The sequence below is a fragment of the Ammospiza nelsoni genome, chromosome 10 (genome assembly GCF_027579445.1).
Source record: "Ammospiza nelsoni isolate bAmmNel1 chromosome 10, bAmmNel1.pri, whole genome shotgun sequence".
Classification (NCBI taxonomy): Eukaryota; Metazoa; Chordata; class Aves; order Passeriformes; family Passerellidae; genus Ammospiza; species Ammospiza nelsoni.
In genome coordinates, this window is record NC_080642.1 from 17,623,019 (window position 1) to 17,637,568 (window position 14,550).

Genomic DNA, 14,550 nt, shown 5'->3' on the forward strand with positions numbered 1-14,550 from the left:
ATAAAAGTGCACTTAGAGGGTGTGGATTTTCTTATTTTAAATCCCAGAGGGTTTTTGCCAGGCCACATTTTAATAACCCTAATTAACAAGTCTGTCTTTCAGTACATGAAACATCTCTGTCTGGGAAGCTGAAGAATACCTGCAAGTTCTTATGCGAATTTGGGGCTTGAATTAATTTGTTTCCAGTTTAAGTTTTTCTGCTGCTGAAAAAGACATCGCAGCTTTGAAAACAGTTTCCTTTTGAAGCGTCCAGCCTGGCAATGACTGAGCAGCCACTGGGCAAATTAGCATGTTAAAAGGAGCGGATCAATACTTTCTCTTCTCCTGATCTCTGCTGGGGCTGGGTCTTGGCAGCCCCTGCTCGGGGTCTGGCCAGCTGCACCCCAGCATTTCAGGGGAGCCGTCAATAGCAGGGTGGGTTGTGTCAAGCTGAGACTGCTTGATCTGGTGCCCAGGCTCTTGCAAGGATGGTGATTTGAAAATGGATTTGAGGGAATTGATAGCTTTGGGAAGATCAGATGGCTTGTGTAATTATAAACAGGATTAGAAGGAAAGTGGAGGGAGAAATAGGAGATCAATCGTAGGGCACAAGTTGGCTGAACTCCTCCTCTGATGCTTGAGTTTTGTTGTACTTAGCTGCTGTGTGTGGAAGATTTCTTTGGGCTTTTTGAAGAGACAAGTAAACACCAATTAAAGTGTGTGGGCAGTCCCTCCTGTTTCACAGCGATGCTTGGAGGCAGCGGCTGCTGGAGAAGTGTAGCAGGAGATGCTCAGGTGCAGCTGTGTTTGCCAACAAGCTGCAGAAGGTGGTTCTGGCTTCTTGTGTGAGCCCCAGCCTGTGTGCAGCCCTCACACCTGCAGGGCACCCTCTGGAGCTGGTGTGGGCTGCTCTATCCAGTCCTTGGCTCTCTCTGCCAGACTCTGCTCACTGCCCTCCCTGGGCCTTGGCAGAGCCCAGGTCTGCTCCCTGAGGAGACACAGCCCCTGCCTTGGGAATGGGGCAGCACTGGGGGCTCCTCCTCTGTCCACCACTGTTAAAAAAAAAGATGATTGCAGTAATCCAAATGGCTCTGGAGCTGTTCTGAAATGGAGACTGTTTCTTGAGAAGCATCCTGCAGTCTCACTCACCAGAGATACCAGAAGATAGCAGAGTTCTCTTGCCGTTTCTTTTTTGTGGCTTCAGTATTTGCATCTTGCCCATCTGCCAGCCTTCCCTTAATCTCTGAAGTACCCTAACACAGTTATTAGGTTGACACATTTTGTCCACTCGTAATTAGTTCTTGGATGTCCTCATTTATTTTTGTGGTGATCAGTAGTGTGCAGGGTAGAGCTAATAAGACAGCTGAAATCAGGACCAGGTCCCTGTGTGCACTCCACCTGCTCATTAATCAAGGACTCTGCAGTTAATGAGTGTAATTTCCAGGTAATATTTAATCTTAGGGTAGCAATAGTTACACTTAATGTGAAAGAACTTTTTTTGTGGTTTGTTGCTGCCGTCATTCCCATGGCACGTTCCCATTCCTTCTGCTGCTCCCAGGTGCTGCTCTGTCAGGCTGGCCCATATTTGGACTACTTCCAAAAATCCATACAAGGTGAAAATACTGGATCCAAGTATTTAGGCTGGACATGACGTTTCAGTGGGTGCTAGTGCAGCACACATGCCTACAGACGTGGCTGATAATGTAGAGTTTTGTCATGCTTTGAGGTTCAAAGGCCTCTCTATGTGGGGAAGAAAGTTGAAAGCAATCAGCTAAAGGGGTGAAGTCAGCGTATATAACTGAAGGTGCATCACTAATTACCTGCAAGACTGTTTCCATCCTTTTCATCTGAATCTACCCCAGTGCAGATCCTTTATCCATTTAGTTGATTCACCTTAAAGTTCTCAGTGGCTCTTTGAAGACGTGCTCTTGGTGCCCAGTTTTAATGTGCCCAGAATTAATGCACTGGGTAACCTTGAATTCAACACACCCAATAGCTTGGGAAAGTGAGCTCAAAGGGTTGTGGGCACTGTGAAAGCAGCCATTTGTAGCTTTAGGATTCTTTAATTTGGGAGAGAAGAGAGAACAAAATCCACCTCCAGTTGCAGCAGCAGAAGGGGCAGGAGCACTGCCACAGCTCTGCCAAGGACAGTGGCTCCAGAGAGGGGCAGGAGCCCTTGTCCACATGCAGGAGCAGCCCTGGCTGGGACAGAGGCTGGTGGAGGTGCACTCTGGGCTGGTCCAGCACTGCAGGGACCTGCCCTTGTCTTAACAGGAAAGGAGCAGTCCCAAGAGCAGTATGTGGCCTTATTATCTCATCTCCTTCCCATTAGGCTGCGCTGAGGCGGTGACTGTGCAGTGTTTTTATTCAAGATGATCTGTAATTGGGGTATGAGAGCGTGCAAAAGGAGATCCCCACCCTCTTTCCTGTTTGGTTGGGCATTGGTTTGTCTGTGCAACCAGAGGACCCTGCTGCTCTAACTTGTGCTGAGCTTTTAGCAGCTCCCAGCTCCCTGTGGGGATATGGGGGAAAGAGTTCTGCCTACTATATTCCTCTGCTTCTTTAAAGGTTGCCACTAACTCCTCTTTCTTGTGGCTGTGTGTTTAGCTAGCCTTTTGCAGTAATGCTAATTTGACCTTTCTATACACCTGTATTAAAGTTTGAGTCAAAAATGTAGTGTAGCAAAGGAGAGACATTTTTCCGTGGGATTGTTGAGCTCTTTGAGAATGCCGAATGACAAAGTTAACTCTTGTGCAAACATTGCCTTTTATTTGACTTTGTAGTTTGCCCTTTGAAATACAAACATATTTGTGTCAATCAGCAAGTCTCCTTTCCGGAGTTCTGGTTGACCCTGTGGAAAGAAATGTGACTGTGCAATTATTAAAGGTGAGGCCTTCCCTTTAACAAATGCTGAGTAATTGCTATTCACTCCTTTCTGTGCCTGTGCCGTAAATGACAGTGAACTGCCCTTCAGCCTGGCTAAATAACAAGGAAGATACTTGTTTGCAAGGAATAATGCTTCAGAAATTTGCAATGTGTCAGAAGTGTTGTGTCACAGGGACTTGTGGGGAGGAAAAAAGTTGTCTGTCTCAGCTTAGAGTGCAAGAACCTTAGTTGGGCTTTAAAATGCAATTAGGTCAAATAGTTTATCTATGTCACTCAGAGCTAGTAGGGGTTGTCAGAGTATAGAAGAGGGCAGACTTGGCCCATTATAAAAAAATATGAAGTGTATATGGAGGTGTGATGCTCTGACAATTTACCTATAACTCTTTATGATTAAAAGGATGAAAGCTCCTCCTCTCCCCTGCCAGAGTGTTGGCAGGAATTGGAAAAAGGCTCCTAATGTTTCCAAGGAGTATTTCCACAGTCTGGGAACTTGGTCCTGCTTGGTGCCGCTGCTCTGATTGATGTTGTCCAGGGAAGTTGTCAGCCAGATAGTGAGGCTATGGATGAGTTGTGCCAATGAAATAGAAAGTTAGACCTCATTACTATTTTTGGGAAATAGCCCCTGTCCTCTGCCAGGTATTTTCTTCTTGTTTTTTATGTAAAAACCTTCAGAAGAGCCACAAGTATGGCATAAATTCAAGTTTATTAATCATTATTGATGCTTTATAGAGGTCCTATTGATGTGGCCCAGTGTTGATTTGACATGTACCTTCTTTCTGTATTAGGTTCTGACTTCTCTATCTTCAGTCAGTCTGTGATTTCTCAAAATTAATTGTTTATTGCTCTGAGTTTAGCATCATGAGGCTTGGCTTTCAATAACAAACAAGTCCCCCTGGTAAGGTAAGGGGAGATAAATTTTTGAGAGCACTTCTCAAAGAGATTTTTCAGAAAGTAATAGATTCTGTTTTACCTATTCACATCAACAAGCTTATTTTGGCCTTACTCCGGAAGGAAATAATTGAAACACTACGCATCGGCTTTCTAAGTAGTCCAGAGCTTGACTGATGGATTTGTAGCCCTTAAGCAGGCTTAAGAGACTAAGGCATCCCTTCTGCCTATGGTAGGGCTTACTGTCCAGTTCACTTTTAGTAGTTCAAAGGTTGGAGTTGCTTAAAATTGAAGATATCTTGAAATGTCTCTCACCTTTATTCTTTAACCAGAGGTGCACAGAATTTGGTTGTAAAGAGCTGATAAACAGGGCAAGAAAAAATAGCAAAACCAAAAGATTAGGCTAGACCCAAGGGGGAAGAAAAATTAAATGACTGAGATCTGTAGTGCCAGTGCAGATTGCCCAGGAATGTGGGGGAATCTGTGTCAGAGGATTTTCAGAGTAAGTTAGACATCCAGTAGCATGGTGTAACTACATCTTATCCTTTGTGGGGCTGGGAATAGGCTGACTGGGATCACCTCTACCTGTGTCTCTTGTGGAAAGGGCTCTTGTACAGTTGTTGTGGGATCACCATTGCCTTACAGGTGAAAAGCAGCTCTTGAGGTCTGACCTAGAGAGATTTGATCATACTGTCTCCTGGCTCCTTTCCCTCAAGAGAAACCTTTTCAGTCTGAAGAGGTCTCTTGGCTACTAGAGCTCTTGCTGTGCTGTTCAGCTTTCCAGTTTAACCAGCTCCTTCCAGCTAAACAGAACCTTCTTGAGGTGTCTTGGATAACCCTCTGTGTGTGTTCAGGTCCTTCATGGAGCCAGAGGGATGCTGGACAGGCCCTGGCTTTTCCAGTGAATCATGGCCCTACATAAGAGATTCACAGCTTCATTTTCCTGGCCTTACTATCCCCTCTGAGCATCTGAGCTGTGGTCATGATGGAGGAATGTCAGGGATGCTTTAGAGTGGCCATGAAGAGCTCTGCTTGGCTCACCTGGAAAGAGGAGCAGAAGTGCTGCTGCTGCTGCCTGGCTCCTTGCTCTGCTCTCCTCACTCTGGAGCCTCCTGGGCACTCAGAGCAGCCCAGAGTAGGTGTGTGCACCAGAAATGCTGCTGCGCTCCTTGCTTTGTGGCTCTGTGCTGGATTTTGGCTGGATTTTGCATTCCCTCCTGTGGGATGCTTGGCAGATGTATCTCGGCCTGTTGAAGGATGCTCCCCTTCTGGCAAAGGAAGCCTTCTCTTTGCATCCAGGTTGGTTTTAATGTGGAGTAGTACATGTGCTCACTTACAAGTTGAATAAACAAGTAACTGCTGAGGAGATATTGTCTGCTCAGGTGCAGCCCTATATCTGTGAGGATGTGGGGAAGGGATATTAAAATTGTTTACGAGGTCAGAGCTATAGTGAGCCTTGCAGAACCTTTGAGTTATGATATCATTACCTGAGCTGCAGGAACCAAGAAATAAAACCTTTTACAGTGAAATGTGAGGAGTGCGTATGATTTTGAAGTATAGAGAGGCAGAAAAATGTGCATTATGTCCTAGTACTTTTCTTTGTTTGGGTTTTTTGGTGGTTGTTTTGGTGTTGCTGGTTTTGTTTTGGTTTTGTTTGTTTTGTTTTATTTGTAGGGGTTTGTTTTTGCTTACTGGTGACAAACATAGAATAGATACAGCATTTGCTAATGTTTGTGGTAGAGAAATGCTCTTTTCACTAGTTAATTTCTTTTTTGGGTCAAGCTAGGAAAAATATTTCTTCCTAAAAGGAATAAATCATTCAAGTTTATGTAAATAAACATGCTATTATTTATCTACCTGGTACCCGCACTGTTGCAAGTCCAATCACTTGTTTTCATTTTCAACACTGTTTCCTGTCCTTTCTGTGAACAGGTTTTTTCTGCCCTGGAGTAGGAGCACTACGACATTCATGCCATATGAAAAGTTGCACCTAAAACATTGATGGAATAGAGCAGAGGTTGCTGAAGCAACATTGATTAAGCTGATTATCCCCAAAGAGATGAGAGCAGCTAGCAGCTTACCTCTGTTATGAGACCCACTAGCTGTTTTTCAAGGACTGAAAGCAGTTGATGCTCTACAGGTAGTGATCTATCAAAACATGTTTTGACAGTTTTTGTATTGTCCTGCCTAGATACTTTTCTCATAAGTCACTTTTGTGGAATTAAACAACACTGTTATGAAGTTATGTATCTACAGAGCAAGAAAGAAAGAAAAAGCTGTGAACAAGAGAGAAGAAAATGTAGGCGTAAAAGCTGAATGAATGTGGGCTATCAAACAAAGATGTGCTGGGGACAGCAGGAGAGGCAGCAGAGATTGTCCTGGGAGAAACTGAGGGACAGCTGCCACACACTAAACCAGTATTTAGCAAAGTTAGCTTTCGGTTTCTCTAGAAAGTGGATTTTGTGGTCCTGCTGGTCTGCTGTTATGTCAGTGACTTGCATCAAAACTTCCTCAAGTCAGAACATCTGTTGCGGCCAATGGAAAGATTCCTCTTGACTTTTATGTGCTTTGGATCAGGCCCAAAATGCAAATAGTTTTTCTCTCATCCTTTGAAGTCTTTAACATTTCATGGGCTCCCTTATGTTATTGGTAATTTGCACCAGAGGTATTTTGCATGCAAATGAAATTTTGGCAGTAACAATGACTGCATTGGTGAATATGCATGTAGGTGTATCAGTAAAGCAGATTTTACTTTTCCATGTATCAAACTAAAAATTTCCTTGTAACACTGAGTTGTTCACAGTATCTACAGCTGCAATCAAATGTATTGACAAATGCATGTGAAAGACTGTATAAAACTATCAAAGTACATTTTGATGCATCTGTATAGAGCCAATTGATTTTTCCTTTTTTTGTGGCTTGTGCACGTTAATACATGTTTTCTATATGAAATTGCATTTGTCACTAACTTCACAAAGCACTGTGGATGTCATAAATTTGAATACTGTAATTGAACCTGAATTTGCTATGGATTTATTTAGCAGATCAAAGAGTAGCTTCAACCTACAACACTAATTTTGTTTGCTAGTATAAACTCCTGAGTTTAGGGAAGTGCCAGAGAAGGCCTGTTCCTTTGAATTATGTGAATGTGAGCAAATCACCGGGTTTCTAGTTTTTAATAAAATTGGAAGTGCATTTTTTAGCTGAGGGCTCATGCTGATTTTAGTGTAAACATTCTGAAGTTTCTTAGAGTCATAAAGACCATTGTAGCGTTCTCATGGGTGAGTGCAATACCAGTGCAATAAAATATGACAAGTTTACAGTGCCACTGTTTACCTTCTATTAGGAGCTCGCTTTCTCATGTGAGGTGGGTGTTTTGCTGTCCAGTGAGCCTTGTCTGAAAAACACTGAGCCCTAATGAGGGCAGCATCTTCTCACCGTGGCTTGTCACCCACCCTGGCCACTGGGATGCTCTTCCCCATTTCAAAGTCGTCCTGTCTTGCTTGGTTTGATCTGGTCCTGAGCCAGCCTTTGTGCCTGAGCCCTGCCTTGCAGAGAAGTGCTGCTAAGCCCAGCAGGCTGAGCTGAGCTCAGGCCCTGGGGCTCAGCCCCTCCTGCTCCCTGCAGCAGCAGCTGGCCCTACCTGTCCTGGCTGCTCTTCAAGGGCACCGCCAGCCAGGGCCTGCCAGGAGAAAGGGCAAAAACAATTTGTGTTTCTAATTGCTCTAAGATATGATTACCAGCATCTTTCCACAGAAAAAAAAATGTGTCTGCTAAATGGGGTATTGCAGGAAGGGCTTGTCAGTGCTGTTGCTGTTGGGAGATTACTGTGTGTGACTGGAAATGTGGAGAGTTAGTCACTCTCCTTGTACCCCAGGCTGTTATTTAAAGCTCTTGCTGGGAATGCCATTGCAACAGGGCGGGAGTAGCAGGAAATTAAGGGCTGGGGTCAGCAGTGATGTTTGCCTAGCAGAGAGAGAGGATGTGTCAGCTGAGCAGGGGTGGCAGTGCCCAGAGCCCTCACCTGAGCTGCAGGGATGGTGCTCACAGCAGGGCTTGGCTGTGGGGGCTTCTCCCTGTTTCAGCGCATCTTTTTGTGTAAGAAAGAAGCACATAAATAATCAGAACCTGAACGGGGTCTTGTAAAATTGTAGGTGATTACCCAGCTCATAAAAAACACCAGTTGCCAAAAATACTTCTCAGTGGAAAGTCTTTAAAGGAAAGAAGGGTCTTTCTGGTCCTCTGTGTTTAATTTTGTGTGGATTTAGCCAAGTTTTGTTTTGAGAAAGAGGAAAGGCCACGTAAGGGTGCCCTAAGGAAGCATAAAGGGAGGCAGCATTGCAAGTCTGAGTATGTCACTGGTGGCTTTGCTGGGACAAAGTAACTGTGGCAAACTGATGTACTCAAACTGCTGAGGACAGCAAGTGTTTGACTAACTCTGGTTGTGATGCCGTAATGCTGATGGGAAGGGAAGGAGTGGGGCTATGGACAGGCTTTGCTAAAGAGTGGATCTGGAGGAGCTTTAAGCCAAGCCTTTCCCATGGGCTGCTCTCAGCCTGGAGCGCCCAAGCCTTGCTGAGTCAGCCCCTGCAGGGCAGGCACAGAGGGCTCAGCAGCCCTGTGGCCCTGGGGAGCCAGGACCAGCCTGCACACTGCAGAGGCAGCCTGGGGCTGCCCCATTCCATCCTGGAGCTCCTTGAGCAATCCCCGCTTCAGAGGGCACGGCTCTGATGCCTCCCGCTCCCTGTGCTGCAGGGTGGTGCCCCAGCCAGGCTCCACTTTCCCTCCTCAGCCTTCCTCAGGGCACAGCCTTGGGAATGGCTGCAGGAGAGCAGGAGGGGTGCAGTGACACCCATGCAAATCCTCACTGCTTTGAGCTCCTCTGCTCCAACCCAGGCTGGGGAGGTTCGTGCTTCATGGCCCGTTCCATTTGGTTAAACATGCTGCTTGTGTTTTCTGCAGGCAGGTGATGCCCTAAATTATTATGTAGTATGGATTCTTTAATATCATTAATTTGAGGGTTAACTTTGATATGAGCTGCATAAGCAGGGACTAAGAGTTGCTTCACTCCTGGCAGAGCCTTGGTGATAGCCCCTGCCAGTATCTATGTAGTTAATTTTTGAACTCTCTTACTCCATCCAAAGTTAAAAGCTGATCCCAAACTGCTGATGACATCTACCATCTAAAACTGGGTGGTTAAATCTCAACCCATCAGCTTTGGTGGTTCAGGGGCCCTGCTCAAGCCATGCTGTGATGGCCAAGCATGCTTGAAATTCACCTCACAAATGTGCTGTTGTGTTCCTGATTCATTGCCACCCCTCCAAAGAGTCAGCAAATGACAGTGGGTGCAGTGAGAGCTGGGTTCTGTCCGAATTAGCATTCCAAAATAAGTGTGAGGAATTGCCCAATTAATGTACTCTGCATAACCTAAGACCATGAACAGCCTCTTTTGTGAGGACCAAAGTTGTCTTTATAAAGAAATAATACAAAGATGTGTTTAAATATGCATGGAATGTGTATTGGTTATTTGAAACACTAAAAAAGCCTTGTTATGTGGGGGACCAAGGACAGTTGTTTTATTGTATTGAGTCTTACAACATCTCTGAAACTTTTCAGCTGGGTGCTGGTCTAGAATGAGAATGTTCTCTTGAGGCTGAATCACATTGAGTTGTAAGCAGTATTCTATTGTCAGTGCAGAGGGCAGGATGCAAAGAGGAACGTTGTCCACCCAGTAATGAAACAGGTTTAAAATGCAGAAATTAGGGGTTTACATGGTGTTTGCTCCCTTCTGCAGTTTGGGGTGGGGATGATTTGGTTAGTTTAATTTTTTTTTTGTTTTGTTTTAAGCCCACTGGAGAATCATTCCAGGCTTTTTCTCACTGCCAGGAGGGATGTGCTTTGCCTCTAGGATGTGAGTGACAGTGCTCACTTAATTGTCTGTGGAGGGTGGGATTGATAAAGCAACACACAGCGTGCAGGGAGTGCAGTGCTGATAGCTGGCCTCTGGCAAGCCAAACCCAGGCATCCTGAGGTGCACAGATCTGCTTTCTTATGAGGCTTCTCAGTGCATGGCCCTTGGCCCTGCTTCTCCTGCCTTACAGCTGTTCCATCTGTGAAACCCCACTGACAGAGGATGAGAATTTCAATTTGCTGTTTAATTTTATGGTGATATCAGGGTGAGGAGGCTCAGGCCATGCATTATGAGGGTGGTTTTATGAGAGCAGTGATCAGGCTTTGAGTCATTACATCTACTTTACACTTTGGATTTTAATTGCTTTATGGAGCTTGTTAATTTTTGTTTAGTTTGCTTGTAGCTTATGAGAGGTAGTTGTCTTTATCAAAAACTTCCACCAGCTCTTTCATCACTAATTCTCCATGGTACCACAGTTCTTAGAAACATGCAGGCAGGATTTTATCCCACGTGGCTATTACATTGTGGCTTCAAAAATACCATTGTGTTTTGTTTTGGCTTGTTTTCCTCTCTCAGTTGCTAGGAACAGATATAACACTCAGAACAGTGTGAGTAATAATCAGAACTTCTTAAATATCAACTAATGTGGGAGATAAAACTACCCAGGTGACATATTTCTAAGTGCAAGCAGTAGTAAAGCCATATGAGAAGTCATTACCTTCACATTCTTTAAATCATTTGTTGAGATGTATGTGGCTGTTTATTTAAAATACCCTTAGTACAAAGCTCCTGGGACTACCAGTGAGAATGTCGTTTGCAAGTCTCTCTGTGCAGGGGTTTCCATGGGCAGCTGTTCTTTGACCTTTCCCTGCATGAGGAGTTTCAGGCTTTCATTTCTGGATTACCGACCATCCTCTCTCAGTATCACACATTCACCTTAGCTTTCTCAAAATGCAATGGCAAATCAGATTGCATTAATGGAAAATGCCTGGCCTAGAAAACAGCTTTTACTGCTCACGTAATGGGCTGATGAAATCTGGGCTGGTAAGGTATGCTATTTTTGACTGTGAAAAGTAGCATTTTCTGAAGGTTTGCTGAATGCAGTAATGTGATTTCATGTTCCTCTTTGTTAGTTATCTCTAGCTGCTGGTGATGGTAATGGATGTTAATGTTCAACATTTAATCAGCTAAGGTATGTGTCTGTCTGCTTTTCTTTCTCGAAATTTGCAAGGATTGTTATCAGCTCCGTGTGTTTTCTAAGAATCAGAAGCAGCTTAGAGAAGATGAACAGAGGTCTGCTAAATCTTTTTTAGAAGCCCATAAGTACAAATGAATGAAAAAAATTCATTCTTCCCTCTGACTAAAGAGGTGCTTGCAGTAACTGTTGGCTGGCACTCTCTTCCTCCAACATTTCCATGACCATTTAGTGAGGTCTGATTCAGACTAATTCCCACAATCTCTAGGTTTTATTCCCTGCTGAGGCTGGAATATTTGGATGTCTGTTCAGACACAGAGTTTACTTTCTAATTAGCACATCAAGTGCTTTTTTTTCCCTCGTTTTTTTTCCTTTTCCTTTTTTGAAGGCCACAACCTCTTGTCCCAATGCGAGCAGGTGAAATTTCACGGGCACTTCATCATGGCTCATACCTCAAGCATCCGGACACGCCTTTGTGATTGTCATTCATATCCGCCTGCTATTGCCTCTGGCATTTGCTGAGTTCACGTTTCCATGTGATTTACTGCAGAACAGTTTGTTTAACGAGTCTCTAACACACACTGACAGGGAAGTCCCCCTCAAGAAGCTGAACTAATGATAGCCTTCATCTTTGCTTTCTTCAGGTAGAAGCTAAAAAATCAATCTGTTGGTACCCGTGATTTAGACTTTGCACTTAGGGTGAATTCCTGAAACTTGGAAACTTTGCCCTTGAATCTGTGAGTGCTCTGAATTGCAAATGCTCTTTGTCATGGGCTCTGTGTGCGTAACAAGGCGGGGGAGCTCTGAGGCAGCCCTGTGCTCCCCAGTTGCAGAATTTCCTGTGCAATTGGGTTATGAGTCAGCAGCAGCTCTCTGTGAGTGTTCAGGTAACCACTGAGGTGTCTGGATGCTGAGGCTGCTCCTTGACAGCATTTCTGGGAAACCTTTTAATGTCCCAGAGCAGCTGCCATGTCTTTTGGCCTTGGCTTCTTTGGTGCATGCCTGAATAAAGTCACTAAGTGTTTGCAATACCAAGATCCACTTAATGCTGGAAAAAGTGATTCATATGGGTCTTACAAAAGATTGCTTATCTCCCGTGATGGGTTGGGTACAACTGCAAAAATAGCCCTATGTGTCTCATTCACAAAACCTAAGCAAATGCATTGGAATAAAATATAGCAAAAATCCTCTCTTCCCCCAGTTGGTTGCTGATCTCATGTATTTGGGGCTCTGCCTGGCACAGTGCAGATTTACTGATCCATTAGTGGCTGCTGTTTGGCTGCACCTCCACATAGGAAAATTATGTCTAGAAAATAAACTTGGCACATCAGACACGCCATAACTAAATCATTGCAGCCAGCACATTTCCTCCTGTTCTGCTTAACTGCCTCGAGTTTTGATTATGTACAAATTTAATGGTTTGGTTCTGCTAGAAAATCTGGGGTTTGTTTATTTAAATTTATATTTCTTAATGAATGCATGCAAGAGAAAGCGCTAAGTAATTACAAGTGAGGAACATGGAAAACTGCTATGCTGAGCTGAGCATTAGTTTCTGAAAGTACAGGCTCTCCTTTTTAATAGTCTAATAAAAATTTTGGTAAACGAGTGACGAAGTGCTTGCAAATTCAAGCTGATGGTGGTCCCTGGAGGACTCCTTGCTGGAACAACCTAACAAATCTTCTGGGAACTAGGTTTTGGTGGTTAAAAGCAGAGTACAAGTAACCCTTCTGTGGGATGGGCACAGGGGAAATGCTCTGGTGGCCATAGGTAGATGCTGGGGCTACTCTAGAGGATTATCCATCTGTAGTTCTAAGGTACCTCTCTGTATGAAACTCGACAGAGGAACACCAGGAAGACAATGAAATTTCTTTAATACCTTCAATGGAAAGGTATTTCTATTTTGGGAAGACCCTACTGGTAGTTGGCAGAGGCAGAGTGAAAAAGGGGGAAAAATCCATTTCTGCTTCAGGTCTTCTGTCTTGGCTGAAGGTGGGAGTGGAGGTTACTCTGTGTGACTTTGGGATCTCTTGAAAAGTGAGAAATATATGCTGGAAACAGATAGTCCTGCATATCCAATCAAATTTGTTTAACTTCTGTAAGATCATCATGTCAAGAGCATTTTAAAACCTCGCTCTCCTAAGCTATCTTATATAAAATTCGGATGTTGGTGATAGCATTTTGTTAATTGTTGAGGCAAAATTAAGCCTTGATATGGTTTAGTGAGAGCAGATAAGGTGGTGCTCATAAGAGCTGATAGCTTATCATAGCAGGAAGAGCACAGGGTGATCAGGGCGGGCGTGAGCCACACGCCAGCGCCAGCATTGCCACCACTTCTCCTGGCTGCAATAAATTCTTGTGGCCTGGACTCAAGTCAGTGGTGCTTTTGGCCATTTCTAAATAGCTCCATGGTTACCATAATTAATTTCTTTATTATCTTGCATTAATTTAAGTATTGTGTAGATATTTGAATATATGACTATCGTGTCAACCATGGGGGCCTCCAAGCCGAAATGGAATGTTATTGTTGAGTTTATTTGCCAGTAGTTTTGTTGGAGACAGATGCTTTTCCAGATTAAGAAGTAGAACTGTGTTTGTTTTGTCACTTTCTCCTAATTAGCAGCTGTATGACATCCAGCAGGAATTCAAAGGGAAACTTTCCTTCTTGTGTGTCACCATTGCTGGAGTGAAAGCTCTGTGGGCTGGGCTGTGTCCTGACCTGGATCCCAGCCTGGGGACTGTGTGTGCCCTCTGGGTACCTGCTCTGGTGACCAGAGCTGCAGGAGGCTTGGGGCTACCTGACAAAGCCCCACTAGGAATGGGGTTGGCATCCTGGGATCTGTATGGAGAGAGGGAAGAAAACCCCTCAGGAGCACTAGCTGACATTAGCCAGTCACCTGAGAAGTCTTCATTTGCTTTAGCAGTTGGCTCAGCTGTGGGCTCATTCCTCATGCTGGAGCTGGTCTCAAAACTGTGTTATCCTGCCATGGTTTGTGCCTCCTGCAGTGCCCAGAGTGTGAGCTCCATTCCCACAGGAGCAACAGGCTCCTCCACCGTGCAGGCTTTCAGCCACGGTGGCTTTGCTCTGGTACAGGTGGATTCACACTCCAGATGCTTCCCCTGGAGCAAGTCAGAGGGCCCTGCCATCCTCTTGTAATTCATCATTTCTGCTGCTCACTGGTGTGTCTGCTGAGGGCCTCCCTGGAGCTGCCTGGCAATTGCTAAGCTGGGACAGGAGAGACCTATCACAGCTATTTTTGGTTATGCCTGGCATTGGCTTTGTTCCCTCAGGACTTTATTTAATTTACCTTCTCATCAAAAGGGAGACTTTCTGCAGGACCCTTGAAGAGTTCTTAAAGCATTCATTAAATGTCTGCCTCCATAAAAACCCCTACTTTAAAGTTTTACCAGGTGATATGTCCATTGCAAAACTGGGCCAAATCCCGTACTCCTGGAGCAGCAGCTGCGCTGTAAATCTCTGGGTTGCCTGGACCTGGAAGATGGATGGGCAGAACTCTTATTTAAAGATGCCATACATCTTGTGAATTCAGGATAGTAGGGGATTTAAAAACTGAGTCCAGCTCAAATTCTGAGTCTTCTTGTCCAGAACCCCCAGCAGCCACTCATAAAACTGGTCTCTCTTTGGCTGTTCTTTTTCTGAACCTTGCTGGGGCTGTGACAGCAGGTCCTCCAA

General features: G+C 44.6%; 1 protein-coding gene across 3 annotated transcripts in view; it reads left to right on the forward strand.

Moving 5' to 3' along the window:
- Positions 1–14,550, forward strand: part of EPHA4 (EPH receptor A4) — a 104,846-nt gene that overhangs the window by 14,345 nt on the left and 75,951 nt on the right. The window contains exon 4 of one of the 3 annotated variants that reach the window (XM_059478903.1): positions 5,686–7,095. The exons of the other annotated variants lie outside the window; for them this stretch is intronic. Within the exon in view, the coding sequence (XP_059334886.1) occupies positions 5,686–5,747 (62 nt within the window). The 3' untranslated portion in view covers positions 5,748–7,095. Of the gene's footprint in view, positions 1–5,685; positions 7,096–14,550 lie in introns of those variants that run through there. 3 annotated transcript variants of the gene reach the window in all.